Raw genomic sequence first — 25,575 nt, forward strand, 5'->3', positions numbered from 1 at the left:
GATGCCTGCGCTGCCTAGGCAACCTCTGCTCATTTGAATGGAAGCGTAGCACATGAAATGAGGAAGGCCTGTCACAGCTGGACTTGTAGGATACAAGGAGACGACATGACAAGTCCATGGCGTCGTCGAGCCTTGGGCAGCTGAGATTATGCCCTGATCTTGCAACACTGAGAAGCTGCTTCACCTCAGACAGTAGACATTAGTACCTTTTGTCATCTACTGAAGACTGAAGGGAGGGGTCTCCAGGCTATACAGATTACGAATGTTGTTCGAAGAACTGACGACTCTTCCGTACCTCAGAATAGACATTGGCACCTTGTGCCATTTGCTGATGCTGAAGCTGAAGACAGCGGCCTCCATGTTGGACAGAACACGAATGGTACTTTTGTCATCTTAGTATGACTCTTCCTTGTCACTGTTATGCTACTGCTCATATTCCACAGCTTCAGTCTAGAAGAAGGTTTGTATTCACGTCGGCATGAAGGTGCTGACTTGTATCTGCATCACACAAAGTATAGGCAACTACTGCTCATCGTCCACACTTTCAGTCCCGATATATGTCGGTATACTCACCGGCATTTAGCTACTGGCCTGCATCCGTATCACACATAGTATAGGTGACTACTGCTCACGGTCCACAACTTTAGTCTAGGTCTGTATACTTGACGGCATGAAAGTGCTGGCTTGTATATATATCACACAGGGCATAGGCAAACACTGCTTCAGTCCAGACATAAATATGTATACCCAACGACATTCAACCACTGACTTGTATCTGTATCACATGTAGTATGGGTGACTACTGCTCATGGGCCGCAGCTTTAGGTCCAGGTCTGTATACTCGACGGCATGAAAGTGCTGACTTGTATCTGTATAACACAAAGTATGGGTAACTTGAAAATCTCAGGAGAAAGAGTATTATTAGGACTGTTTATGTCATTCTTGGCTTCTACCAGGATTCAGTCTATGCAGCGGCCAGCAATGGTAGTTTTAAGCGCCCACTAACATGGGCGACTCTCGTCCGATTTTTATCGGTGCCCACCACTCAGAGACGGAAGGCGTCGTACTTGGACCAGTCAATGGCGGGAGAATTGTCGTAGCACTTGACCTCCTAGGCAAACAGGTGGTGATCCTCCAGGCTGTCCACCTACTCGGCGCACTGGGGGATGAGGTTGACCGGCACGCACTCCTTGGGGATGCGCTCATGGTCGTTGCCGACGTAGAAGATGTGCAGCACCGGGTGCTGCTCGCCGTCCACCTCCTGCACGCACAGGCCCGGGCTGGACAGCGACACGCTGGACGCCGGGTCCGCCGAGGTGACCGTGACGCGCTCCCCCGACGGGCCCGCGTTGAGCTCGCCAACCTGGTTGACGAAGTGCCCGTTGACCGGCGTGAACTGCGTGCTGAAGGGAATGCCGGGCTCGCCGACCTCGGCGAGCATGCGGGTGTCACCGCGGGCGGCCTCGGCGTCGGTGCCGTTGATGAAGAAGGTGGCCGGGTGGCCGCTGTTGTGGGCGACGCCGATGTAGTTGCGGGAGGGGTCGCGGTGCAGCACGGTCAGGAAGGTCTGGTGCATGGGGAGGAGCGGACGAGGTTCCAGGCGAGGTCGGTGACGTTGACCATGAGGGTGAAGGCCTTGCCGGTGTCGCGGGGAGGGAAGTTGCCGGCGGGCGATGCGGGAGGCGGTGGCGGTGGAGAGCATATTGAAGGACTCGTCTTTTGAAAGAAGTGAAGTTCGTGTTTAACAAGATAGAAGGGACTGTTTTGAGTATTTGTGTGTGTCTGTGTGGTGATGATGAACAACAAGAGGTAAACGTCGCGACTTTATACTTGGAATAAGAGGCATAGACCAGTGAGTCCTTCACTCGGACACAGCGAGATGCTCATCTGGACTTCGTATTCAATCTTGGACAACGGTGGAGTCTGTAAAGTCAGACTTGATAGTAGCCACCAAGGCTCAAGGCTGAGGTCATCGCCACTGCGCCGGTCTCCGTGTATTCTCCGAAGTACCCAGTCGTAGCCCTTCCGGTATCGTGTCGGGGAACCCTTTCGGTCGGTCTATGAGTGATCTTAGTTCTGCTCTAGCGGCTTCAGTCTCTCGGTAGCGGAGGCAAAGCAACTTGCTATTTTTCCTCAATGGGAAGCCTAGAGCGAGGAATCGTGCTAATTACACCAATGAGGCCATACGTTGAAGCCTGCCAGATTTTCCACCAAACCTTGTCCCGTCGACGCGGCAGGGAGAGCAGCTTGCCTTTCCAGATTCATTCCAAGCGAACACCGCCTCAGGTGTGGATGTTTCGTATTGATGACGATCTTTTCTTAATTGTAGTCTTATTTGCTATTACAATCCCCGGGCTTTGGGGACTTGAATACACTCAGACGACGACAGGATTAAGACACTTGGAAGCCTGCTGTTGGTGTCACCTCAAAAAGCCGCGGCCGGCTCTATAAACTCCTGGGATCTACATGGCCTGTATGTCGGAAAATACATTCATATGTTCCATGTTGATTTCCCTTTTCACACCTTTTTATGTATTGTTGAGAACTATGGAGGTGCTTATGACACTATGTATCAAGACAACGCTTGACGTAGGAGACTTTGGAGTCCCGGATGTGTTTCCGGCTTTATTGGCGTCACTCCTCTTGGCAGGTATTAAAAAGGCCGCTTCTTCTCTGTTTCGTCTTTTCTGATCATTTCTAGAAGACTGTTTGCGTCAGGGGTCCATCTGTGCCGTGCCGCACGGGGCCGGATCGTCCTTGTTTGGTCTCGCCTCTCGCACTAGAACACTGTAGATGATTTAGACCTGGTCCATTAAGAAGACGGTTCTAAAACTGCAGCTTAGATTTAATGTCATGGCCTTCAGCGTGGGATCTCCTGCACTCGCGTATACGAGAGGATGATATAGATCAGGTGGCTTGTTCATCCCGAGCGGCGATATTGTCAGTCGACAAAAAGTAATCAATTGACCGTAACCAGATATTCAATACGCTTGTTCAAAAGCAGCTAAGAGGGGCAAAAATGATATCAAAATCTCGGTTGTAGTGGCAGACCCTACAGCTTGGCTTGATCCTCCTCGTCTATTTCAATGACGAGCTTCCCAAACTGTCGACCGTGCTGCATGTCGACGAACAGTGACTCGATAGCTTCAAGATCACTCAGCCCTTTGACGGCCCTGCTGACGACCGGCTTGATCTTGTGTTTGGCCACAAAAGCCACCATGTCGCGAAACTCTCTCCTTGAGCCCATGGTCGAGCCCTTGAGCTCAAGGTTGGCCAGCACCGCCCGCATCTGCCAGTCCATCTTGTTACCCGCCGTCATGCCGTACTGCGCGATGACGCCGCCGGGGCGCATGATCGGCGCCACCTCCGCGATCAAGTTCCCACCCGCGCCGTCCACCACCGCGTCCACCCACGGGCGGTCCTCCGGGAGCATCTCCAGCAGCCCCGCCGCCCAGCCTGCCTCCCTGTAGCTCACGCCTCCGCGGGCGCCCATCGCCACGGCCCTGTCAATCTTGCCCCGGTCGCCCGAGGTCACGTAGACGGCGCTGCCCAGCGCCACCGCGAACTGCAGCACCTGCAGGGCCACGCCGCCGCCCACGCCCGTGACCAGCACGTTCTTGCCCGGCCCGGTCACGCCGGCCTTGGAGACGAGCGCGCGCCACCCGGTCAGCCCGCACAGGGGCAGCGCGGCGCACTCGGCCGGGGTCAGGTGTGCCGGCGCGGGCTCGACCTCGTCCTCGGGCACGGCCAGGTAGTCCTGCCCGGTGCCGGCGTCGCAGAGTAGCGAGGCGCCGATGACGGCGAACCGGTGCGGGTCCTCGGGCGCGACGGGGTCGGCCTCCCAGCCGCGCATGGGGGTCAAGATGACGGCTTGGTTGAGTAGGGAGGTGCGCTTGACGTCGGGTCCGAGCTCGACGACGACGCCGGCGCCGTCGGCCAGCAGCGGGTTCTCGAGGGACAGCCCGGGGTACAGGTGCCGGCGAGCCCATAGGTCGCGGTGGTTGAGGGCCGCGGCCTTGATTCGGACGAGGACCTCATTCGAGCCTGGTTTTGGCCTTGGGACCTGTTTGACCTGGAGACTGGCACATGGGAACGTCAGCATTCGGCTCCTCGATGGTGGTACGGCGAGTGAGTGAGTGGCCTACGGGTAGTAGACTTTGCCTGGACGGCCGCCTTCACCCGCATCAAGAGTTAAAGCGCGCGGCATGATCGAGATGATGATTTTCGGGATAATAAAGTGAAACTTTTGCAGGAGGAGGGGAAGTGCCCAAGTCTGCTTAAGTCTGCTTGCTCTGTGCGAGGGGTTGAGTCGCTGCATCTAGAGCAACGGCTATATGTCAATTATACCGAGGCAATTGACTAGTTCGGCGAAATCAACGTAATCAACTAAAACCTCTTGTTGCTGCCCAAGTTGAAACCGAACTCAGGATCCGAATAAAATTTCTGCGTTTTTCTGATTCTAGGGCAGCCCGAAAATGAAGCCGAAGCAGGCTATTGACATACCAGCTCGCACCGTCCTGGCAGATGGACGGACCAATTCGAAACTCATCTGGACCTAGCCGAACCAGGGCGTGGATTACCCTTGAACTGCTTCTAGTAAACATGTCAGGTCTGAGAAGACGGATGCATTTCTCGGATCTGCACCAGATGGTAGGCATAACCCGGGGTAAAGTCAGTCAGATTCGAGCCTCGAATGCTGGATGGAGCCGCAATAGGAAGCCACTATAAACGGTCTTGGCTGCATCCTGCATTTCCACGAGTCAAGATTGCTCGTTACTCCCAGAAATTATTTGTAAAATACTAAGCAAGAGGCTCAGAAAGTTATTCTTTTACTCAAAAAGTTACCATAGTGTGTGTACTCAATGTTTCTAGCAAATTGCCTCGCCTCTGGGTACTGTATGTATGTACAGTACGTACATATATGTATGTATGTACCTGCAGCCCAGCTTGAAGCCCACAGCTTACAGCTGCAACCAGCAATGGCGACTGATGATGATCCAACAGGACAACTACCTCGTAGATGTTTCTAAAAGAAAAGGAGAAAAAGTCGATAAAAGTAGCGCAGACGAAATACACGTAAATGTACGATACATATACCTAGTACAATAGATAAGGTCTGCAGTGCCAAACCTTAGCGGTATGTTCGGGCCGCTTCCGGGGTGGTTACGTGCTTGGGGGTTGCTATTCCGTGCTTATTGCTCATCCACGTTACCAGTCTCTCAAGTCTCACTGAAGACTTCAGCCAACCATATCTTGAGTATCTTTCATCAAGAACTTAATCACCCGAGACGCAAGTGCCTACTATTCAATCTGCTTCTCACAATGGGGGTTCTGATTGACCCGCGACCAAGGATTGGAGACGTGCACCCAATCGAGGATGCCAGAGTCGACAAAATTAATTCCAACCTATCGGCACAGTCCGTTTCTAAGGTCACTATAAACGGAGATCAAAAGCCAATTATAACAGAAAATACATCATCTGGTGCACCACATACCCAGAATCACACAACACAGCTCGAGATCCTGGACAGATACATCGACGAACCACGCCCGCTCAAGGTCGCAGTCATTGGCGGCGGCCTTGCAGGCATCCTGGCTGGCGTCCTTTTACCGGTCAAAGTTCCTGGAATTCAATTGACAATCTATGAGAAGAACAAAGACCTTGTTAGTTGTCCCACCCTATCCGCTGGTTAGCTGCTCACCAACTGAACAGGGAGGGACGTGGCTGGAGAATATCTATCCTGGTGTCCGATGCGATATTCCATCTCATGTCTACCAATCGACTTTTGAGCCAAAAAGAGATTGGTCTGACGAGTTTGCACCCGGACATGAAATTCGCGACTATTGGCAGTCCGTTGCAAAAAAGCACAATGTGTACCAGTACGCCAAGTTTGAGCATCTCGTCACGGAGACAAGCTGGGATCCTGATGCAGGAAAGTGGCGTCTTACTGCCCACAACTCCAAAGACAACCAATCCAAGACGCTGGAATACGACTTTGTGCTGACCTGCACTGGTCGATTCAACGATTGGAAGCTGCCAAACTATCCGGGCATCAACGACTTCAAGGGCACCCTACGGCACACGTCGAACTGGGATCCTACATTTGACCCAACCGGGAAGAGAATTGCCGTCATTGGAAACGGAGCAAGTGGAATCCAGGTCGTCGCTACTCTTCAGAAAACTGTTTCTCGTCTGGACCACTATGCCAGGAACAAGACGTGGATTGCCACCTCGTGGGCGGGAGATGAGAGAACGGCAGGAGCCCAGCCCATTGAAAAGGAGCTCCAAGACACCTTTCAAGACTCCGCGACCTACATCAGCTACAGGAAGAAGCTGGAAGACAAGTACTGGCGTGGCTTCCCTGGTGTCCTGCGAGGCAACGCTAGGAACGCGAGTCTCAGGGATAGCTTCATCCAGGTGGTGAAGAAGCGGCTATCCAAGAAGCCGGAGATGATTGAACAAGTGGTCCCGGACTTCTCGCCAAACTGCCGACGGCTCACCCCTGGCCCCGGCTACCTTGAGGCCATCACCGAGGACAACGTGGACTACATACGCACGCCGATTCGCGGAATCACCGCCACGGGCATCGAGACGGAGGACGGGGTGCACCGCGAAGTCGACGCCATCTTCTGCGCCACCGGTTCCAAGTCCGACCTCGTCCCCCGCTTCCCCATCACCGCCCACGGCAAGACCCTCGCCGACGTCTGGGCCCCCAACGGCTCTGGCGAGCAAGGCTTCCCCTACACCTACATGGGCGTCGCCACGCCCGGCTTCCCCAACCTCCTCTTCGTCCACGGCCCCTTCGGCACCGGCCCCTCCGGCACCGTCCCGCAGAGCGTCGAGAGCCAGCTCGCCTACGTCGCCAAGCTCCTCCGCAAGGCATCCCGCGAAGGCATCAAGGCCGTCTCCGCGGACCCGCGCGCCGCGGACGACTTCAACGCCTTCGCCGAGGCTTTTTTCAAGACGACGGTGTTCTCAGAGGACTGCAGCTCGTGGTACAACGGCGGGCGGCCGGGCGGGCGCGTGCACGGCATCTGGCCGGGCAGCGCGGCGCACCTGGCGATTGTCAGGCGCGAGCCGCGGTGGGAGGACTGGCGGTGGGAGCATTTGGGAAAGTCGGGGAATAGGTTCCAGTGGTACCTGGGCAACGGGGCGACGAGGAGGGAGGCGGACCCGGAGGAGGATATCACGGCGTACCTGACGAACCCGGAGGAGGTGGACTTGAGGGACGTGCACGAGAGTTGGTGGAGCGTGCCGTAAGTCTGGATGAGTCTAGAATTCATGTGCGATAGATGTCAAGTCAAGGAGAGGGCAGCTTGGGTTGGCAGCCATTCATTCATTCATTCATTCACTCAACTGCCGGAACGCCCTGCCGAGTGTGGCGGGTACGCGGAATCCGGAACGTTGCAGTAGCTGTCAATCAATAACCGCAACTATCATTATAAAATGAACTCATCTGATCTCCTGTCAAACGCAATTGATAAGCTCTCAAAGCCAAGGTTGTTGCCGCATGTTGTTTCGCTTCCTTGAAATGACGTGCTCGGGGGATTGCCGCAGAGCGGAGGAGCAGCAGCTCACCAAGCCGGCAAATGAAGGATGGACGCATGAGGAGCGAACACCGGATGTATTCAAACCCTAAATAAACTCATCTTCTGTATAAATCCTTTTTGAATATTTTTGCTTGATTTTCTCCCTGTCCAATTCTTCAAATTCCTTCAGTCATCCGTCTCTCTCAGACGAAAATGTCCTCCGAGCCGGTCTCAGGTATGGAAGAGGCGACAATGCGCCTATAAACGACAACCTTGCCAACCTGGACTCACTCATCATAGTAAAATGGCATCGTTCGACGTTTTATAACATCACGATCCTCGGCCTTTGCAACTTTGCCGCGCCGGGAATATGGGGAGCCATGAACTCCCTCGGAGCCGGCGGCGCGCAGAAGCCGTACCTGGTCAACACGGCCAACGCCTTGACCTTTTCCCTCATGGTCGTCTCCTGCCTCTTCTCCAGCGCCCTGGTCCGCCTAATCGGCATCAAAGGCGCCTTGATATTCGGAACGTACGCCACCCCACGCACCGAAAGTTCGAGCCCCCCCCCCCCCCGTACGCTGCGGGACTGTACACGAACAACCGCTTCGGCACGGAGTGGCTCACGATCCTCGGCGCCGCGCTGTGCGGCGTCTCCGCGGGCGTCTTCTGGATGGCCGAGGCGGCCATCGCCATCGCCTACCCGGAGCCGTGGAACAAGGGCAAGGCGCTGGGGTACTGGCTGACGTACCGCGTCAGCGGGCAGATCCTCGGCGGCGCGATTAATCTAGGGCTGAACTCGGGGCGGAGCGAGGCGGGAAAGGTGTCGCATACGGTGTATCTCGTCTTCATCGCGCTGCAGTGCCTGGCACCCGTCGGCGCGCTGCTCCTGACGCCGCCGGACAAGGTGCAGCGCCAGGATGGGAAGAAGGTCGAGCTCGGGATCTTCAACAATCCTTGGTTCGAGATCAAGGCGACGATCAAGTTGTTTTTCTCTCGCAAGTTTCTTCTCCTGCTGCTGCTGATTGGACAGGCCGTATATGCTGAAGCTGTCTTCTTCACCTACCTCTCATGTGAGTCCCTTCCTCCCCCCCCCCCTTTTCTCCTCTCCTTGGATCCCCGAAAGAAGATATGCATCTTGACAACTCTGCCGCTTAGTATGGTTTTCTGTTCGCTCGCGCGCCTTGGGATCCTTCCTGTCGGGCATTGTGGCTGCGATTGGAGGCAACGTTCTCGGGGTACGCCGTTCTCCCAACCACAAGCATCACAGGGTACTGACTATTGGATGAACAGTACTGGCTGGATAAAACGGACGTTCCGCTGAAATTGAGAGCCAGATCCAGCTTCTGGACAATCATCACCCTGCAGGGGGCATGGTGGACTTGGGCAACCGTGCTGTCCACTCGCTACCATCGCACGCAGCCTACATACGACTGGACAACCCCGGGCTTTGGCGCCGGCTTCGCCGTCTATGTCTTCTTGCTCCTTGGCTTTCAGTTGAACTACATGTTTCTGTAAGCGATCAAGCTCATATTCGTTCATGTCTCTTTCTCTGACTCTCAATCAATAGCTACTTTATCATACAAAATCTGGCCGATACCAAAGAGCAGGTCATCCGCTACTCTGCGTTGCTGCGTGGAACCGAATCTGCCTGGCAGGCAATCAGCTACGGCTTGGGATCCATCGAGATCATGGCACAGGTAGGCAGCATCTACTTGAACTTTGGTCTTTGGGCGGCTGCTATTCTTCCTGCCTGGTTCGTTCTACGCCACATTGGCGTGGTAAAGGAGGGTGATGATGATGGTCAGCATTCGGAGCAGAGCAGCAGCAGCGAGCCTGGTGATGTCAAGGTTGCGGGGGATGTGGCTTCTACCTAATCGCGTGCATTCTTTTTCATGCAGTTGTTATTTGTGGCAGTTGTTTGGGTAGATTGATTCTTGAACTTGAACAGAAATAGAAGAATTGCTGTTGAAGTAGGCGGGGAGGTTGGCTGCTTTACTGGCACAATACCGCCGAGAAGAAACCAGGGGACAACATGACAGTAGTTTACTTTTCGATATCCCAATCGGTCCTACCAAATAGTCAAATAAATCCAATCACTTTGAAATCCGAAACCGGAAGCATTGATATGCAGCCTGCTCCTCGTAAGACGCGGTCCAAATTGCGCCATCGCATATCCTACCTATCCTGTCTCCCCCGCGAACTGGCGAACCAGGAGATAACTCGGTAGATAAACTCCCCCCACGTTCGGATATACTTGGAAATATAATTGACTCAAGTTTGTATTTATATCCGCTCGACATGCGTCGCAATTGCGTCGCCACAATCACGTCATTGCATTCATTAGCAGTGCCGTGTATTGTTAGCCCGACTACCGAGCCAAGACACCAGACGACGTTTATATCGCGGGACAATTGCTCCAAGTAATAACTTTTTAATGTACTCATCTGGCTAGAAATCTGCATCAGCCACTCTAGATACCATCGCAAGCATGGCCGACGAAACCCCCACCAACGGCAAGAGACCGCTCATCCTCAATGCCTTTGTCATGATGTGTACGTTTGCGCTCACATCGCCAACCTGCCCTTTCAAGTCACCAACTCTGTTTTAGGTAGCGGTCATCAGTCTCCGGGGTTGTGGCGCCACCCGGAGGACAAGTCTTGGAAGTTTGACCAGACGGAGCATTGGATTGAGCTGGCCAAGCTGCTCGAGGCGGCCAAGTTTCACGGCATCTTCATCGCCGACGTGCTCGGTAAGTACAGCCTCCAAGAGTACGACACCCGCCGCTGATTGATGTAGGTGGCTACGATGTGTACAAGAAGTCCTTGGAGCCGGCGATCGTGTCTGGCGCGCAGTGGCCGGTGACGGAGCCTCTGGCAGTTGTCCCGGCCATGGCAGCGGCGACAAAGAGCATCGGGTTCGGAGTGACTATTTCTACTACGTACGAGCAGCCATATCATCTGGCTAGGAGGATCTCTACCATCGATCACTTGACCAAGGGACGGTAAGTACAGCTCAATATTCGTCAGCTCCAGGGTATCTCGACTAAGGCTCTTGTTAGGCTGGGGTGGAATGTACGTGCGACAAGATGTTACCGATCAGAATCTCTACTCACACCACAGTAGATTGTCACGAGTTATCTGGACTCGGCCGCTAAGAACCTGGGGCGCACTGAGCAATTAGATGTACGTCCTCTCCGGGGTCCAGAGGACGACAAACTACTAACGCAAACAAACACGCGCAGCACGACGAGCGCTACGCCCAGGCCGAGGAGTACATGAAGGTCATCTACAAGCTGCTGCAGGCCTCCTGGCGCGACGATGCCGTCACGCTCGACCGCGAGCGTGGCCTCTACACGGACCCCTCCCTCGTCCGGCCCATTCACCACGCCGGCGCGCACTACACCGTGCCCGGCCCGCACGTGGTCCATCCCAGCCCGCAGCGCACGCCGCTGCTCCTGCAGGCCGGCGCCTCCAAGTCCGGCAAGCTCTTCGCCGCGCAGCACGCCGAGGCCATCTTCACCTCCGCCCACGCGCCCGAGGCCTGCCGCAAGAACGTCGCCGAGATCCGGCAGGCGGCCAAGGAGGTGTTTGGCAGGGACCCGCGGGGCCTCAAGGTGCTGGCGCTGGCGACGCCGATCCTGGGCCGCACGGAGGAGGAGGCGCGGGCAAAGTACGAGGAGTATAGGAGGTACGCGTCGCTGGAGGGCGCGCTGGCGCTGTTTGGTGGGTGGACGGGCATCGACCTGAGCCAGTACGGCGATGAGGAGGAGTTGCGCGAGGTGGAAAGCAACGCAGTGAGGTGAGTCCTTGGACTGTCGACAAGTGGGGAGATGGCGACTGACTGATGCGGGCTTCAGATCAACGGTGCAGGCGTATGCCAGGTTTTCGCCGGCCAACTCAAAATGGACAAAGCACACCGTGGCCGAGCACGTCAGCCTCGGCGGCAACGGGCCGCTGCTCGTCGGCACCCCGGCGCAGGTCGCCGACAGTCTCGAGACCTGGGTCCGGGAGGCCGACGTCGACGGCTTCAACCTGGTGAGTCCCCTTCTCCGTCTTTTCCTTGCCGCAACCTCCCGGTGTGCGTCGGTCTGTCTAATCTTGTTGTCCCAGGCATATGCATTGTTCCCGCAGACGTTCGAGGACATCATCGAGCTGCTTCTCCCGGAGCTGCGGCGGCGCGGCTTGTTCTGGGATGACTACGCGGCCCCGGGCGCGACGTATCGCGAAAACTTTTACGCCGAGGCCGGTCAGAGACATCCCAAGCCGGAACATGTGGCGTCAAAGTATCATTGGAAGGCAGGGCAGAGTGCGGAGGAGAGCGCGTTTCCTGAATAGGGGTCGGTTTCCCCGAGCCAACTGTTTCCGCGGCGCGATTTCCTCGGTGGCGGCTCTTGGACGCGTAGATTGTGGCTGAAGCTTCCACACGTCGGCATACTCAAAGAACTAGAACATCAGCTATAGTCATCTGCATAAATATGATATAGCCACCTTGTCATGAATTAACAAGCCACCTTGTCATGAATTAACAAGCCACATTGTAGATCTATGCAAAAGTGATACGCAGTGGCGGAGTGACTCTCGCAAGGTCACGGTTGTGAAGCTATCCCTTGGCGACATCGCAATAGTTGTTCATTAATAAAAAAAACAGTGGAAAAGGTATACCTAGATGAAGTATTCCCAGAACAACGAACCATATCCGCCCGATTATTTTGCCAAGTTTCGCACGCACTAACTGGCATCGGAAAGTCCCTATCGATCTACTACTGGCTGGTCGAATGATTTGGCTTGGCCCCAACGTGAATGCGAGCCCAGGGGCCAAGAACGTTTCGGGGACCGTGAAAAAGTATTTGCCGAACACCAAAACCTGCACAATTTCGGCCAAGCGAAACGTGGGACGAGGCGAGGCCGAGCCGCCGAGCGAGTTGGCTGTGGAGAAGAAGAGCATCAGCCAGAACTTGGGACGGAGTTTATTCAATGTTGTCGGTACACTGCCCGAGGGCTGAAACGAGATTCATTATGAAAAGGGTACGGGTGGATGGGATCGCCCCATGAAAAACAGTGAGAAGATCAGGGGGAGAAACAGCCACAAGCAAGGAAACAAGGGCAGAACCCCCAGGAGTGGCTTGCCGTGGGTTGACGATTGACCGTGCGCAGCGAGGAAGATGGCTTTTAGACCTCGGGTCATTAGAACATGTAAGGAACTGACTGGGTTGTTGTCAAGGTTTACTCCGTCATCGTATAATCGTACAGAATATACATCTTTCCTTCCATTCCTGTGATTCTCTTCTCAACTCAAACTTGCTCAGCCGATCTGAGGGATCGTAAAACTCAATTACGTGTGGCGCCTCATTCATCAGCTTTTCAGCCACGGAAGCTCGGAGACAGGGCTTGTTAGTTGCCACAGCCGCCAGCCTAATTCATGCATAAAACATGGGAGCTGCCTCGCAGGGAAGTGATCGACCAGCCAGGGGACCTAACTAGTGCGCGGCTCCCACCATCCACTCACTCATCCATCCATCCATCTATCTATCCATTGTACGGAAACAAGGGGCAATAGCATGGGGGAGAGAAGTTTGATGTCTGATATTGAGTGTTTGCATGGGGTTCCGAGTCCACGGCTTTCGAACTAGGCGGTCGACGGCGCGGGCTGCAGCGGGATGTTTGTTGTCCGAACTCCCAACAAGGCGAGGAGCTGAGAGTTGAGGAACGTATACGTCTGCCTTCGAGGTACTTCGACCGGGGATGAAACAGCCATCTGGAGAGGGTGGGAGTAGGAGTAACTAGATACTCTTTCTTGGTGGGCTTCGATCGCTCATCGACGAGTATAAAGATGGTCTTGTAGCCCGCCTCAGAGTATCTCTCCTTATTCTTCTCTCAGCATCAAGATTCAAGGCAGTGCCTCATTCATTCATTCATTCCATTCCTTTCTTTGAGATCTTTTCCAGATCTCCCCTGTTTCTTTTCACCTTGTATTCATACATTCATTCCTTCATCCCTTCCCTCACTCACTCACTCGCTGCCTTGCATTGCATTGCCCAACATGCAGCTGTCTCTCCTCCTCTCCGTCCTGCCGCTGGTCGCCGCCGCCCCCGCGGCCAAGAAGCGCTCTGAGCCGGCGCCTCTCCTGATCCCCCGCGGCGCCGGCGCCCACAACATCGTCGCCAACCAGTACCTCGTCAAGTTCAAGGACGGCAGCAAGATGAAGTCGGTCAAGCAGGCCTTCAACTCGCTGTCCTCCGCCTCCGGCACGTCCGGCGGCGAGGGCGGCAGCGGCGGCGACTCGGCCGATTTCTTCAGCGAGGTCTTTAACGGCTTTTCCGGCGAGATGGATGCCAAGGCTCTCGAGAGCATCCGCGACCACCCGGATGTAAGTTGTAATCACGGATGGACATGATCAAAGTACTGGTCACGACCAAAGTACTGAACGCTAATTTCCTCGGGCAGGTCGAGTATGTCGAGCAGAATGTCCAGATGTCGGCCTTTGCTGCCGTCACCCAGGAGCAGTCCACCTGGGGTCTGGCCCGCATCTCGCACAAGAGCACCGGCGCTCGCAAATACGTCTATGATGATTCTGCCGGTAAGTGGCCTGTTGCATTGCTGAGAGAAACACTCACTCACTGACGATGCTGTCACCAGGCGCTGGAACCTGCAGCTACATTGTCGACAGTGGCATTGACGAGTCGCACGCTGTAAGTCAAGAGAGCCCGGATTCCCCGCCGCTTCAGTTCCATCATCTAACCCCCCCAACAGGACTTTGGCGGCCGCGCCAAGCAGCTCAAGACCTTCATCGGCGAAAACAGCGACAACTGCGGCCACGGCACGCACGTCGCCGGCACCGTCGGCAGCAACACGTACGGCGTGGCCAAGAAGACGGCCCTCTACGGCGTCAAGGTGCTCTCCAAGGACGGCTCCGGCAAGTGCACCGGCCCCAACGACGGCATCATCCGCGGCCTCGAGTTCGTCGCGCAGGACGCCGCGAACCGCGAGTGCCCCAACGGCGTCGTCGTCAACATGAGCCTGGGCGGCGAGTTCTCGCAGGCCTCCAACGACGCCGTCGCCGCCCTGGTCAAGAAGGGCTACTTCGTCGCCGTCGCCGCCGGCAACGGCGACAACAGCGGCAACCCGGTCGACGCCAAGGGCGTCAGCCCAGCCTCGGAGCCCTCCGCCTGCACCGTCGGCTCCGCCAACGCCGACGGCGGCGTCGCCTCCGACTCCAACTTTGGCTCCCCTCTGGCTCTGTACGCTCCGGGTGTCGACGTGGTCAGCTTGAAGGTCGGCGGCGGCACGACCAGCATGTCCGGCACTTCCATGGCCACGCCGCACATCGCGGGTCTGGCGGCGTACTTTATGGGCCGCGGCAAGAAGGCCGGTGAGATGTGCGGACACCTCCAGAGCCTGGCGATCAAGGGCGCGATCAAGAACGCGCCGTCGGGCACCAAGAACCTGATCGCGCAGAACGACCAGGCCGGCGGCGACCAGGGCAAGGACGATCAGCCGCCCGCCAAGGACGACGACAAGCCCAAGGACCAGCAGCCTCCCAAGACCGAGCAGCCCCCCAAGAACCAGCAGCCTCCCAAGAACCAGCAGCCTCCCAAGAACCAGCAGCCGCCCAAGGACGAGCTGCCTCCCAAGAACCAGCAGCCCCCCAAGACCGATCTTCCCAAGACCGATCTCCCCAAGAACGACCCTCCCAAGAACACCAACCTGCCCAAGAACCCGCTCTTCGACAACGACCAGCCCAAGAAGGAGCAGCAGCCCCCCAAGACCACCCAGCCCCCAACCAGCCCCAAGAGCGACCTCCTCGAGGACGACCTGCCCAAGAATGACCGTCCCAAGAAGAACCAGCCCAAGAATGTCTTCTTCCAGAACGAGGAGGTCAAGAACGAGCAGGTCAAGAACGATCAGGTCAAGAGCGAGCACAAGAGCTTCTTTTTCCACAACAACAACGACCAGGTTTAGAGTCATCCGTGGTCTTGGCTCGACACACTGTCGAGTGAGTGATGAGGCCTCGGGCATTGTCTTTGCGACACAGCGATATTTTTCATGTCCATCTTCTTTTACCTTTCTACATATGATCCTTGCAAATAAATAGACATCTTGATCAGCATGATAAGTGCACCTAACTGTGACATGGACATCCTCATTACACTACTTGTGGAGAAGGACTTGGAGATGAAGTTTCAGCAGCGTCTTCCTACCAAGATAGCCGCCGTGTCATGAGCATCCACATCAGCGGAATAGCCGTCCAAGCAGCCGAGGTCCTCTCCTGTCCAGACCTCCGTCACGCGATACCTGCCACTAGGCAAACCAGGCACCTCGCTCCACGTCGCCGTCTTCCTCGTCGTCTCCTCCCTCACGTTTCATCATCAGCACGAGCCGCCCGTCCTTTGACGGCCCGGACCAGAACTCGGCCGGATTCGCCGGGTCGTTCGTCCAGTCCGGGTTAACACCCCATTTATCGTAAAACCCCGTCGCGTGCGACCGGAACGAGTTTTTCATTGATACTAAACTTGACGCTCGCCCCGGCCGGGCTCGATGTCGGCGCCCATCCGCCAGCTGGCGGCGACCTCCCGACCCCAGGAGTAGACGTCGGCGAGGCCCCAGATGCACGCCGAGTAGACGACCTCGCGCGGCTGCCGGGCGAGCGCATCGGCCATGCGCCGGAAGCGCTCGTAGGACTTGGACGTGCGCCGGTCGTAGCCCGGCGGCGTCAGGCGAGGTTCCGGCGAGAGGTCGCAGGTGCCGTTGACGCCGCGCTGGACATCCCTGGGCTCGCAGGCGACGTATTGGTCGGCCCAGTCGGGGGGGGGATGTGGCAGTTGTCGTACTTGAGGTAGTCGATGCCCCATGAGGCCCAGTCGGCGGCGTCGATGTCCTCATAGCCTAAGCTGGCAGCATAGCCGGCGCATGCATTTGTTCCTGCGGGTGCTTATCGTTGGCCATTGTTGAAAAGTGGAGAGGTTTGGGAACTTGCACAACTTACAGCTGTATATTCCAATCTTTAAATTCATATCGTGGATTTTCTTAGCGAGGCCATCGATGGCGTCGGGAGACTTGTTCTTGTCGACGGCAATATGCCCATTCACTCTACCTCCTTCGGCCTGCCAACAGTCATCGACTGTTTAAGAGCTGATGAGAATTTTTCTTCTTTTTTGTTTCTTTTTTCATTCCTTTGGTTTAGTTCATCGCTGTTAACGTACTGTCGATGTAGGTGTAACCGGCGTCACGAATACCACAGTCAACAATGGCTTCAGCAGCCTCGAGAAACTTGGCAGCGTTGATGTCGCAGTGGTACGCGTTCCACGAGTTCCATCCTAGCGTTGGTTCTTTGCTCTGAACACTTTATTAGCCCGTTTGCAATGGTCGCTCGCATACAGCCACGCCTTTGCCTTGCAAGAATTGCTGCTCTGGAGCACCGGTGGCCGTGGCGACCGTCGCAACCGAGCTCGCCGCACAGAACCAAGCGTTCATCAAACCGTGTCTCATTGCGGCGGAGTGCAAAACGTGGATATTTGATGCCTGTGGCAGGTTTCTTCCCACACAATCAAGCCCAAGCCTCAAGCTTTATAGTTAAGTCGAGAAAAGGCTAAAAGCTTTACAGTGTAACAGTAACTACTTCCAATAACAAAAGGGAACGAGCCTGCAGGTATCTGTTTCACTACAAAGGTTGCATCGAAAGGAAAGGTTCTGAAGTTCACATTTCATTTTCTGTACAGATATCCTTTTCAAGAGTCGTGCCCAGCGCTAAGAGTACATAAGCTCTCTGCCAAGGCCGCCAGAGGCACATGACGATGCTTCTTTTAGATGGCTGCTAAAGCCATTATACACTTTGCTAGTTGTCTAGCTACGAGGATTTTTGGTCAATAATTACTTCTTCATTTTGTACATGTCCTGTGTATACCCTCGCTGAACCCCTCCTACCTGTGGAATCGCAGCAGAGACAATTTTTGAAAGCATCCTCGGCACCAAACTGGGGTGGCTGTTTTTTTTTCTGTTTTACAAAACAAGACAGAACTAGGTTGCACTTGTCCAGCCTATCTGCCTTTCCCATCCCAATGGAATCCATGAAACTGTTTGCTTGAATGCTCCTCCTCCGAGCGTAGATCGTCGGTGGTGGCCGCGTCTGAGTGCCAGTCACCCCCCTTTGCGTGGCCCACGCTGTGCAACTCGTTTCCGTGACTCTCCAACGTCGCGCTGGAATGAAGGACACTTTGGCCGCGCGACCCATGGCCGTAAGATACGTCGCCTCCCGATGCCGTCGTGTTGCCCACAATCTTGGGGAACAGACGCAGGAGAAGCAGCCGCAGCGAGGGGAGGCAGGTGCAGATCATGCCAATGTTGACCTCGATCGTTGACCAGTAGGCAATCTCCCACTGGTCCCACGTCGGGTTGTTCGAGTTCGCAAAGCTAACCAAGGATCGAAGTCGGAGGACAGAGACGACGGTTACGCTATAACGCCGCACAGTTAGATTCCAGCAGGCAAGGCCGTCGTTGTTCGGTTTGTTCACTTACAAGGTTCCTGTCAAGAACATGATGAATACTCCGACCTTCTTCCTCCAGTGCAGTTTCAGCTTGGTAATTTGACTGAGCGGAACGACAATCATCAGCATGTCAATCACGACGCTGATGACGGCGTTGGACCAGCCCAAGGCGTTGATGTTGATGCAGTGGCCGTGTCCCGGCGACTCGTACTGCGTCCACCAGTAGTGAATCGGCGTGCACTGGAAGATGGCCGCCGTGACGAACCCAAAACCGAAGAGTACGTTGATGACCAGGATCGCCCACAACAGCCGCCGGACGCCCGTGCCCGGAAAAACGCATAGGTAAAACGCCGACAGACTCAGCTTGATCAGGGACAGCTCCGTCAGGTACAGCACCTCCATGACGTACAGCCACATGACAAAGGTGCTGAGCTGGTTGACCGGCAAGGTCCACACATCCCGGCCCATGCCGTGGTCGGCGAGACCCTTGATGTTGAGGATGGTGCCGGAGACGCGCAGCAGCAGGGTGAAGAGGATGATCTTGTCGTCCGGGCCGAGGCACCGGCTCGGGTGCCAGAACTGCTTGAAGACGAGCCGCACGATGACGAGGGCGATGGCGAGCACGCCGAGCGCGATGGACATGTCGTAGTACTGCCCGGTCCGGTCCCGAACGGGCGCCCCGCAGGCCGTCTGCGTCGCGTTCTTGGTCTGGAGGGCGTCGGCGAGGGAGCAGGCCTTGGCGATGCACGCCGCGGCGGTGGTCTGCAGCTCGTGGTCCTGGCAGACGCAGGCCTTGTCTGTCAGAGAGCATTTCGACTTGGACATTGCGGTGAGCAGACACGGAAGCTAAAAGACGTCAGCCCATCTTTGGTAAGTAGGAGAGGTACGTCGTGAACTGGCACTTACAGCGCAAGAAGGGAGTGGTGGTAGTTGCAGCGTTGCGCTGTCTGCTCGTGGCTGCTGCTGCTGCTGCTGCTGCTGCTGCGGCTGCTGCTCCGGTATCGCCACGCATAGCCCAGTGCCCAATGCAAGGGCGGCCAGACCCCAATGTCGAACCAACATCTTCAATGCGCTCTTGACTTATTCAAGTTGTATTCGTAGGGAATAGGCGCGGTCGCATTCCGGCACTGCAGGTTGCATTCGTGGGAAGAGGTGTTGTCGGTGCGGGGAAGGAGGCACGCGACAGACAGCCCTTCTTATTACTTCAGATGCAAGAAATAATACACAGGGGTCAGGTAGGGGACCCTCTGGAAGCTAGAGACGCCGACTTTTTTCTTACCTCCCCTTTCCCATCCGATCAGAATCTACAAAAGCAACGCCAGTGCAAAACCCACAAGGCGACTCATTCCGGAGCTATTTGGGAGAGGAGAGCGGAGAACGCGCAGGGCTTCCCCCCTTGTTGATGTGTTCAGTCGGAGCCGACGATCATTGACCGGTACATACAAGCCATCGTCACATGGTAAGAATGAAATGTGGTTGGACGACGATGTCTTGCAAGTACGCCCCCGAGTGGGCGCGTCGGCTTTTGATCCTTTCTTCCCCGGCCCGGGGTCTTGGCGATGTCTTGGCCTCTCATGTCATGCATCTTGACCTGTCCGAGAAGTCATTTCGATTACCGAGTGACGAAGATATTAATAATTGGGGTCTTTTTATCATTCTTCGCTCTCCCCCGCCCAGCTTCAGCATAGTTAGTCACAGAGTCAGGCATGACAAGTTTCCCCGCCAAAAGTGCGGACCGCGCAGCCGGTCATCTATATCAGACGGACAGTGGCAACTACTAAACTAGTTAGCGGCGGGAGACCGTTGTACTTTGGTGCAATGTTGTATTTTCGCACAGACCGTGTTGGTGGCTGAACCATCCTGGCCTTTTCGTCGGAAGAGAAGCAAGACCGTGGCGCGTTGAGGGTTCACCGCTTGGGTTCTGGACTCTGAACTGGTTGTTAGTCGAGACAACTCGAACAAAGAGCAATTGGCCCGTGGCAATCTTGAGACGGAAATCTGCATCTCTTGTTCAATACTGAAGCACAGGGGCTTTTGCCTGAGTATCCTTGTATCCTGACCGGAGGAAGGCATCCGGCCCACCACTGACGCCACCGCACAATAATTTTTCAGGGGGAAAGAGTTCAGATAAATTTCGCAACCCTGCGGGTGGTTCCCAAGTTCGGTCTTGTTCCGCCAGCATGGGGCAAGGCTCCGCCTTCTGGCAGGTTGGCAGCTTGTCATCATTACCAAGCCAATCAGTCGATGTCTCTCCAGGCCTACTCCGCATCCAGCATGGATTTACATAGCTTTTCATGGTTTTCTGTGGCTTTCATATTTACTTTTTTTCTCCTCGCTATCGATTGAACATTAAACAGGAGGGTAAGGTGATATGATATGTCAGCTATGATAACTGCCGTCGTCCCCAAAGATTGTTAGTTGCAAGAGGTGGTGAAGAGGTGTGAAGAGGGTCCAATAATGATGGGTGAATTTTTAATAATCAACGTATGTAGTTCATCGGGCTCCCACCACTGCTTCCTAGTCCCAGCGGGAATTAACCACCCCTACACTTAACTGCCGTTGAGGTGGCGATCACACCTGATTTCCGTGATTTTGGGATAGGTTGGTTGATCTAGAATAATGGGTTGAATGAGTCTTGTATTGTTAGAGCGCCTCGCGGCGTAGGATCTGCGTTCCGCGGGGAGCGTGGCGTGGAAATTGCTGCTGGTCGACCCGGTAAACTCGGTTTGGTAAAGCGATGAAAGTTAAACATGGTAATTACAGAGTGCTTGGCAGTAGTTCTGGGCTACTCTGTGGTTTGATTGCTTTGAGGCAAACTGAGACCCGGAAGTGGTGATAGACTTGTGAGTTTCCACATTAGAGGTGATTAACATTGGTTCTTCAGTACGTATCCGTAACCAAATGTCCAGTACGAACTTAATGACTTTGACAAAAAAAAGGAAAAAAAGGAAAGAAAGAAAGAAAGAAAGAAAGAAAGAAAGAAAGAAAGAAAGAAAGAAAACACGAATTTTATTTTTCTCCTTCAAAATGCGCTCCTCTTATAAAGAAGCTACTGTAGGGTAGACTGCTCTGTAGATTGAATGACTTGGCTCAAGAGCCTAATAACCTACCGTATCGCTTCACTGTCCATCTAGAGCAGAGCAGCTCACATCACCACCCACCTTGCAACCATTGAGCAGATACAAGAAGAGCACTCTGAATGGCCTCTTGTTTTTTTGCATCAGCAGGTTCAGGACACTAAATCTGCAACTAGACACTTGACTCGTTGTCTTAGCCGTCTACCCTATACTAGTAATGCAAGTGCTTATTCAGCGGGGTAACCCAGGCAGGGCCTGATTGCATCAAGCTGCAAGACAAACGCCGTCTCTTCCTCCCCTCGTCCCAAATCCAACCCCCCTCGCATCATCCTCCATCAACACCCAACGCACTGCATCACAATGTCCCAACCGACCGCCGTCCTCATCGTCACCGGCGCCTGGCACGTGCCGGCTCACTACCAGAAGCTCCGAGACGCACTCGAGTCGCGCGGCGTCCGCACCATCTGTGAGACGCTCCCGACCAACAACAACGCCGTCCCCCCGACCGCCACGCTTCACGACGACATCACCTTCCTCCGGACCCTCGTCGCCAAGGAGGCCGCCGCCGGCACGCGTTTGACCGTCCTCGCGCACTCTTGGGGCGGCGTCGTCTCCAGCGGCGCCCTCGCCGACCTCGCCGTGTCCTCCCCCGGCGGGGGCGGCGGCGGGGGCGTGGCGGACCTGGTCTTCATGTGCGCCTTCGTGCCGCGGGAGGGCGAGTCGCTGACGGGCATGCTGGGCGGCACCAACCCGCCGTACCTGGTGGACGACGCGGGTGTGCTGAGGTGGCGCAACCCGATCGAGCACCTGTACAACGACCTGGAGCCGGCGGAGGCGGCGCGGGCCGAGTCGCTGCGGGTGGCGGCGCACGGGACGGCCGCGCAGGCCACGCCGATCGACGCGGGGAGGAAGGCGGCGTGGCGCGCGATACCGACGACGTACATCTTCTGCGAGGAGGACCAGGCGCTGCCGCTGGCCGTGCAGGAGGTCATGGTGCGCAGGGTAGAGCGCGACGGCGTGGCGGTCAGGCGGTTCAGCCTCAAGGCCTCGCACAGCCCGTTCCTGAGCATGCCGGACAAGGTGGCCGATATTGTGCTGGAGGTGAAGGGCAAGGGGCCTGAGTGAACGAGAAGAGGTACATGCACGCCCCTTGCAAGTGATCAAGTAAATTGAGTACACGGGTGGGTTGTCGCATTCTGCATAAACAGCTTGAAGCATTCATCTCGAAGAGGAAAGACTCTGCGAAGTAGCTGCCCACAGGGCCCGGTCAACACGGAGCGTGAGACTGTCCAACCAGCGCCAAGGATTCCTGTTCCCGCATGCAGGCATTGCAGTAGTACAAGTTCATTCACCTCCCAGATCAAGTGCTCAGGCGCGAACTGTCTCGGCTAGGCGCAGCAATACGAGTGTTCCATGGCGGTGTACGTCAATTGCTTCCCCTGCTTGCTGTACTCCCGAGACAACTTGCTCTCGACCTCATCGGCGTCCATCGCGGTGCCCGGTTATAAGCACCGATGGACCGATGGTCGCCCCCGCCGCGGGTGGTACGTACACCTGTATGTACGGTCAACAGTAACAGCAGTCCGATTCATTAGCGAAGCATGTCACTGTGGGAATACGCAGAGGCCTTTCTTTCATTGGCGGCAATTGGCCATGGCCGGTAAGCACCAAGCACCGGCAAGTGGAGGCCGATTTGGGTGGCCAGAACCAACGCGTCCCCTTTAGCTTTACTCTGCCCTGTTGGGAGCTCGCATCTCTGCTCCTGAATCGAAGCGACGTGGATGGCTGGGGTCATCTTGGCGCCGACCTGGCGAGGCTGGTCAGCTTGCATTCAAGGAAGCACCCTGTTGAGAAACAGGGCATCCCAGCCGCTCTCTGCTTTGACGCTGAGGTGCAGGGCGAACGAAACAAGTTTTGTTTCTCTTTTAGGCTTTCCGGTGGCCTCCTTCCCTGATGAATAATCCCACGAATCGCCGGCCGCTAGCATCGGAACACTCCAAGGAATACTGAACAAGCCGACCCCGCCATGTCAGCGTAGCATCGCGACGTGGACCCGGAGCGCCGCCGGCCTTCTCGATATAGAGTCTGGGAGCTGGGGCGAGCATGGGTATCGACTTGGGTAATCGGCACCGCTTCGTTGCATTCATTGTACGTGTATGGACAAGACGCAAATCGGAATTCAAGTGCGTGTTAGTCAAGTAGCGTGGGAACGCGGCCAACGATGTAGTCTCTTGGTCCGGAAGAATAAATAGAGGTCCCAAGTCCCCTTCCATTCGTGTCATTCCCTTCCTCCTCATCAACCGACTTCTTTGCACGAGAATTCAACTTCATCAAAAGTCAGCATGAGATCCACCACCACTGCCGTTGTCGCCGCCACGCTGGCCGGCTTCGCCTCCGCCTGCTCTACTCCTGGCAACTTCATCGTCACCTTCTACGGCTACCCGGACAACGACCCTCCCAGTCCCGCCACCTCGTACAACTGCGGCGGCCGCAACAATCGCGCCGGTGGTAAGTACACGGGCTCACCGATGCCCGAGTCCATGATGCTGACGACCGTCTCCCAGGCAAGGGTACCTACGACGACCCCGTCACCATCGCCACCGCCCCCGGCGAGCTGAACCAGTGCGAGATCGTCTACCTGCCGTTCCTCACCAAGTACGGTCGTGTCGAGGACTACTGCGCCCAGTGCGGTAAGCATCATCCCACATACTCGGGACTTTCCCGTCGTTGAGAAGGTGACTGACACATCCAAAGACACCGACTTCAAGAACGGCCAGCCTCACATCGACATTTGGACCGGCTCCTCCACCCAGAACGGCGGCCAGAACCAGATCAACTGCGAGAACCGCCTCACCCCCGGCGGCCGCTACTCCATCGTCCGCAACCCTCCCAAGAACTACGGCGTCAACCGTAAGTGCCTCCTTCCCGTGCGTTCTCAATGCATGCAGACTTTGCTTTGCTTTATACAGCGCTGACATGAAAACTTCAGCCGCTCCTCTGTTCTCTCCCCCCAACACTTGCAACACCGGCAACGTCTACCCCAACAACCCTGCCCACTGCTAGGCGGGATCCGTATGGGGGAGGCTCGCGTCAGCATGATCTAGTACATATATACTTGCAGCACATGCACGGACTGGTGCGCATCATGAATATACGAAAATTTCATCCGAGTCCTTGTCAATGAAACCGGCAGCCCGAGTCTGAAAGCTACCGTCTTTGGAATAAATACAGCTCGATCGACTCTTCCTCACTGCCCAAGACAGGCAAGTTCAGTGTTTGGCTATCTTGAATAGACCACCGTTCGTTTGCCATGAGATCAAAGAAGGCGCGCTCCGATGCATGCCGTGGCTTCGTAGCAAGGAAGACTTCGGTCCCAGCTGCATCGCTCTCCTGCCGCGATGCGCTTGAGCTCTCCAGAGCACCCAGAGTTTCCACGAGCGCCGGGAGCATATCGACGTTGTAGGTGCAGTCGCTGATGATGACGAGATCCCAGTAGCGGGAGGCGACTTCCGGACCAAACGTCCCTTTCCTCCCATCCTCCCAATCAAGGTTTTCGTACAGCAACGAGATGCCGTGGTTTGATGCGCCGCTTCTGGCTATTCGCCGCATGTTTGACTTGGCTCTCTCCTCGGCCTCTTCCAGATCTGTCATCATGACCGTGCACTTCTCCAGGCCCTCCTTTCGCAGTTCAGGAAACAGCGTGGCAAGTCCGATGCCTAGAATCCCGACGCCGCATCCGAGCTCGAGGATGTTCAGGGAGCTCTTGGAGGAAAGGGTGGTTCTGATGGCATTAGGAAGCGACTGTTGGCTGCAGTCAAGACCAGGACACAGGTAAGCGCCGGCAACGGAGCACATGGCCACCACGCCCGCGTCCCAGATGTGCCGGGCTATGCTCTCGCCAATCTCTTCCTCTACCTCGACAAGATACTTGCCGGCGCCCACGTCGTCTAGCACGATTCGTCGCGTTGACACGTCCACGCCTTCGTCCGAGCTGCTCAGCGACGCCCAGACGGGCATGACCTGCCCGTTGCCTTCGCCTATTTCACATCGGAAGAGGATGTCACGGGCGCCCTCTGCGGATAGGTCACTGCTCGCGGCCACGCAAACGTCAACCCTGGCTCCGGATGCCAGAGCAGCCTGCACCGGTCTGGGGAGCGCAATCTTTTGCTTCGACACTCGCAAGCCAGGCCGCCACGTAACTTGGCCTTTCTCGGTCAGTTTCAGCCTCGATACGTTGGGAGACCCGTGAATCTCGGCCACGATGTGCAGATCAATCGGCACATCTGGGTAAAGAAACGAGTCTCCGAGATCGGTAGTGACGGTGAGCACCAGCTCAAGATGGAGGCCGGCCTGGCGAATGACCTTGGGTGGTCGCAAGAGTCGGATGTAGTGCATGGCGGCTTCTTCCCAGGAGAATAAGAGAGAATAATAATAATCGACTATGAGATGGCCCTTGACGGGCAGATGTTGTGCTATGTTAGGGCCATT

General features: G+C 55.7%; 11 protein-coding genes across 11 annotated transcripts; 6 read left to right on the plus strand and 5 right to left on the minus strand.

The window, feature by feature from the left end:
• Positions 1 to 1,147: 1,147 nt before the first annotated feature.
• ISF_02622 (hypothetical protein) lies at positions 1,148 to 1,702 on the minus strand (the record flags this gene model as incomplete). The annotated part of the gene is made up of 1 exon (XM_018846228.1): positions 1,148 to 1,702. The coding sequence occupies one exon, from the start codon at positions 1,700 to 1,702 to the stop codon at positions 1,148 to 1,150; it is 555 nt and encodes a 184-aa protein (XP_018706935.1).
• A 1,350-nt stretch (positions 1,703 to 3,052) lies between these two features.
• ISF_02623 (Alcohol dehydrogenase superfamily, zinc-containing) lies at positions 3,053 to 4,207 on the minus strand (the record flags this gene model as incomplete). Its single annotated transcript, XM_018846229.1, has 2 exons — positions 3,053 to 4,079; positions 4,146 to 4,207. The coding sequence occupies 2 exons, from the start codon at positions 4,205 to 4,207 to the stop codon at positions 3,053 to 3,055; spliced, it is 1,089 nt and encodes a 362-aa protein (XP_018706936.1).
• A 1,115-nt stretch (positions 4,208 to 5,322) lies between these two features.
• On the plus strand, positions 5,323 to 7,261 carry ISF_02624 (Flavin monooxygenase-like protein; the record flags this gene model as incomplete). The annotated part of the gene is made up of 2 exons (XM_018846230.1): positions 5,323 to 5,664; positions 5,714 to 7,261. 2 exons carry the CDS (start codon positions 5,323 to 5,325, stop codon positions 7,259 to 7,261), a joined length of 1,890 nt encoding a protein of 629 aa, XP_018706937.1.
• Positions 7,262 to 7,743: 482 nt separating this feature from the next.
• On the plus strand, positions 7,744 to 9,404 carry ISF_02625 (DUF895 domain membrane protein; the record flags this gene model as incomplete). The annotated part of the gene is made up of 6 exons (XM_018846231.1): positions 7,744 to 7,765; positions 7,831 to 8,018; positions 8,084 to 8,600; positions 8,686 to 8,765; positions 8,821 to 9,041; positions 9,098 to 9,404. 6 exons carry the CDS (start codon positions 7,744 to 7,746, stop codon positions 9,402 to 9,404), a joined length of 1,335 nt encoding a protein of 444 aa, XP_018706938.1.
• Positions 9,405 to 10,018: 614 nt separating this feature from the next.
• Positions 10,019 to 11,864, plus strand: ISF_02626 (dibenzothiophene desulfurization enzyme A; the record flags this gene model as incomplete). The annotated part of the gene is made up of 8 exons (XM_018846232.1): positions 10,019 to 10,082; positions 10,139 to 10,279; positions 10,327 to 10,531; positions 10,589 to 10,601; positions 10,653 to 10,712; positions 10,772 to 11,328; positions 11,387 to 11,564; positions 11,640 to 11,864. 8 exons carry the CDS (start codon positions 10,019 to 10,021, stop codon positions 11,862 to 11,864), a joined length of 1,443 nt encoding a protein of 480 aa, XP_018706939.1.
• A 1,705-nt stretch (positions 11,865 to 13,569) lies between these two features.
• On the plus strand, positions 13,570 to 15,488 carry ISF_02627 (oryzin precursor; the record flags this gene model as incomplete). The annotated part of the gene is made up of 4 exons (XM_018846233.1): positions 13,570 to 13,896; positions 13,974 to 14,106; positions 14,166 to 14,218; positions 14,280 to 15,488. The coding sequence occupies 4 exons, from the start codon at positions 13,570 to 13,572 to the stop codon at positions 15,486 to 15,488; spliced, it is 1,722 nt and encodes a 573-aa protein (XP_018706940.1).
• A 545-nt stretch (positions 15,489 to 16,033) lies between these two features.
• On the minus strand, positions 16,034 to 17,015 carry ISF_02628 (glycoside hydrolase family 27; the record flags this gene model as incomplete). The annotated part of the gene is made up of 5 exons (XM_018846234.1): positions 16,034 to 16,295; positions 16,358 to 16,412; positions 16,513 to 16,647; positions 16,730 to 16,862; positions 16,905 to 17,015. The coding sequence occupies 5 exons, from the start codon at positions 17,013 to 17,015 to the stop codon at positions 16,034 to 16,036; spliced, it is 696 nt and encodes a 231-aa protein (XP_018706941.1).
• A 548-nt stretch (positions 17,016 to 17,563) lies between these two features.
• On the minus strand, positions 17,564 to 19,072 carry ISF_02629 (Extracellular membrane protein, CFEM domain protein; the record flags this gene model as incomplete). Its single annotated transcript, XM_018846235.1, has 3 exons — positions 17,564 to 17,978; positions 18,042 to 18,856; positions 18,917 to 19,072. 3 exons carry the CDS (start codon positions 19,070 to 19,072, stop codon positions 17,564 to 17,566), a joined length of 1,386 nt encoding a protein of 461 aa, XP_018706942.1.
• A 2,375-nt stretch (positions 19,073 to 21,447) lies between these two features.
• ISF_02630 (hypothetical protein) lies at positions 21,448 to 22,212 on the plus strand (the record flags this gene model as incomplete). Its single annotated transcript, XM_018846236.1, has 1 exon — positions 21,448 to 22,212. The coding sequence occupies one exon, from the start codon at positions 21,448 to 21,450 to the stop codon at positions 22,210 to 22,212; it is 765 nt and encodes a 254-aa protein (XP_018706943.1).
• A 1,217-nt stretch (positions 22,213 to 23,429) lies between these two features.
• Positions 23,430 to 24,150, plus strand: ISF_02631 (hypothetical protein; the record flags this gene model as incomplete). Its single annotated transcript, XM_018846237.1, has 4 exons — positions 23,430 to 23,595; positions 23,652 to 23,777; positions 23,842 to 23,997; positions 24,077 to 24,150. The coding sequence occupies 4 exons, from the start codon at positions 23,430 to 23,432 to the stop codon at positions 24,148 to 24,150; spliced, it is 522 nt and encodes a 173-aa protein (XP_018706944.1).
• A 144-nt stretch (positions 24,151 to 24,294) lies between these two features.
• ISF_02632 (UPF0665 family protein c) lies at positions 24,295 to 25,482 on the minus strand (the record flags this gene model as incomplete). Its single annotated transcript, XM_018846238.1, has 1 exon — positions 24,295 to 25,482. One exon carries the CDS (start codon positions 25,480 to 25,482, stop codon positions 24,295 to 24,297), a length of 1,188 nt encoding a protein of 395 aa, XP_018706945.1.
• Positions 25,483 to 25,575: the final 93 nt, after the last annotated feature.

The sequence above is a fragment of the Cordyceps fumosorosea genome, assembly GCF_001636725.1.
Source record: "Cordyceps fumosorosea ARSEF 2679 chromosome Unknown scaffold_4, whole genome shotgun sequence".
Taxonomy (NCBI): Eukaryota; Fungi; Ascomycota; class Sordariomycetes; order Hypocreales; family Cordycipitaceae; genus Cordyceps; species Cordyceps fumosorosea.